Source organism: Egretta garzetta, unplaced genomic scaffold, assembly GCF_000687185.1.
Source record: "Egretta garzetta isolate BGI_Z169 unplaced genomic scaffold, ASM68718v1 scaffold638, whole genome shotgun sequence".
Lineage (NCBI taxonomy): Eukaryota > Metazoa > Chordata > Aves > Pelecaniformes > Ardeidae > Egretta > Egretta garzetta.
In genome coordinates, this window is record NW_009260676.1 from 1,151,167 (window position 1) to 1,152,108 (window position 942).

The following is a 942-nucleotide window of genomic DNA, read 5'->3' on the forward strand; positions in this document are numbered from 1 at the left end:
GGTCTCTCACGGGAACAAGGCCAACTGAAAGCAGAGCTGCTGCTCTACCCACGGCACAGCAATGGCCACGGGCAGGAGGCGGGCTCCGCTGGTGCCTCCTCAGCCTATTTTGAGGACTGCAAACCTAGAGAGGGCAAATCTCGCTAGCCCAAACCACGCCAGGCACAGAGGTCAGAACCCTCCAGACCATTTGGGTGAGTGACACACAGCCCTTGTCCACCTTTGCTGCTGTGAGGTTGTCATCTCCTCCCTTCTTCAGGCATTGATTATATCATCAAGTTTTTAAGAAATTAATTGCTTGGTTCATTTACAAGGGAAGTATTTGCATTCTTTATAATAAACTTACTTTTCTCACAGCTGTAGCCGGTGAATCCCGGAGGACAGCCGCACTCGCCTGTCAGGTGATGGCAGGGGGCACAGGCAGGACACCAGCACCGCTGGGCACAGCCCGCGCCGTAGCGGCCGGGCAAGCAAGCTGCAACGGTGCAACCAATTCTCGTTAGGGCACGGGGCAGGCGGGACGGTGCAAAGCTACCCCCCTCCAACGGATCTGCTGCAACCATCCCCGTGAACGCTTCCAGACCGACCCCACGGAGCAACACGGGAGTGAAAGGATCCAGTCATCGGCTCTGGATCCGGGAGGAATGGACACACCAACCCGAAGTTTCCTCCGTAAGCTCCCAGCAGACACTCACGCTTGTCACAGTGCCTCCCTCGCCATCCCTTTTCACAGTGACAGGCTCCAGTTTGATGGTGGCAGGACAAGCCGTGTACGCAGTCACACCGCTCCTCGCACCGCTTGCAAAATAATCCTGGGGAGCAGGCTGTGAGGAGAAGCAGAGAGAGCAACAGTTCCTCCTGCTGCACAGAAAGCAGCCGTCATCGGCAAACGAGCCAGTATTGGTCTTCTTGGACATGGCAATGTGCATTTAGAAGACTGCA

The 942-nt window shown here is 56.1% G+C and overlaps 1 protein-coding gene across 1 annotated transcript in view; it reads right to left on the bottom strand.

Moving 5' to 3' along the window:
- The window catches only part of LOC104132492 (multiple epidermal growth factor-like domains protein 6), a 230,410-nt gene that overhangs the window by 15,228 nt on the left and 214,240 nt on the right, over nt 1–942 (bottom strand). Inside the window, exons 29-30 of the mRNA XM_035901187.1 lie at nt 696–824; nt 347–475 (exon numbers count right to left, since the gene is read on the bottom strand). Coding sequence (XP_035757080.1) covers nt 347–475; nt 696–824 — 258 coding nt within the window. The remainder of the gene's footprint in view (nt 1–346; nt 476–695; nt 825–942) is intronic.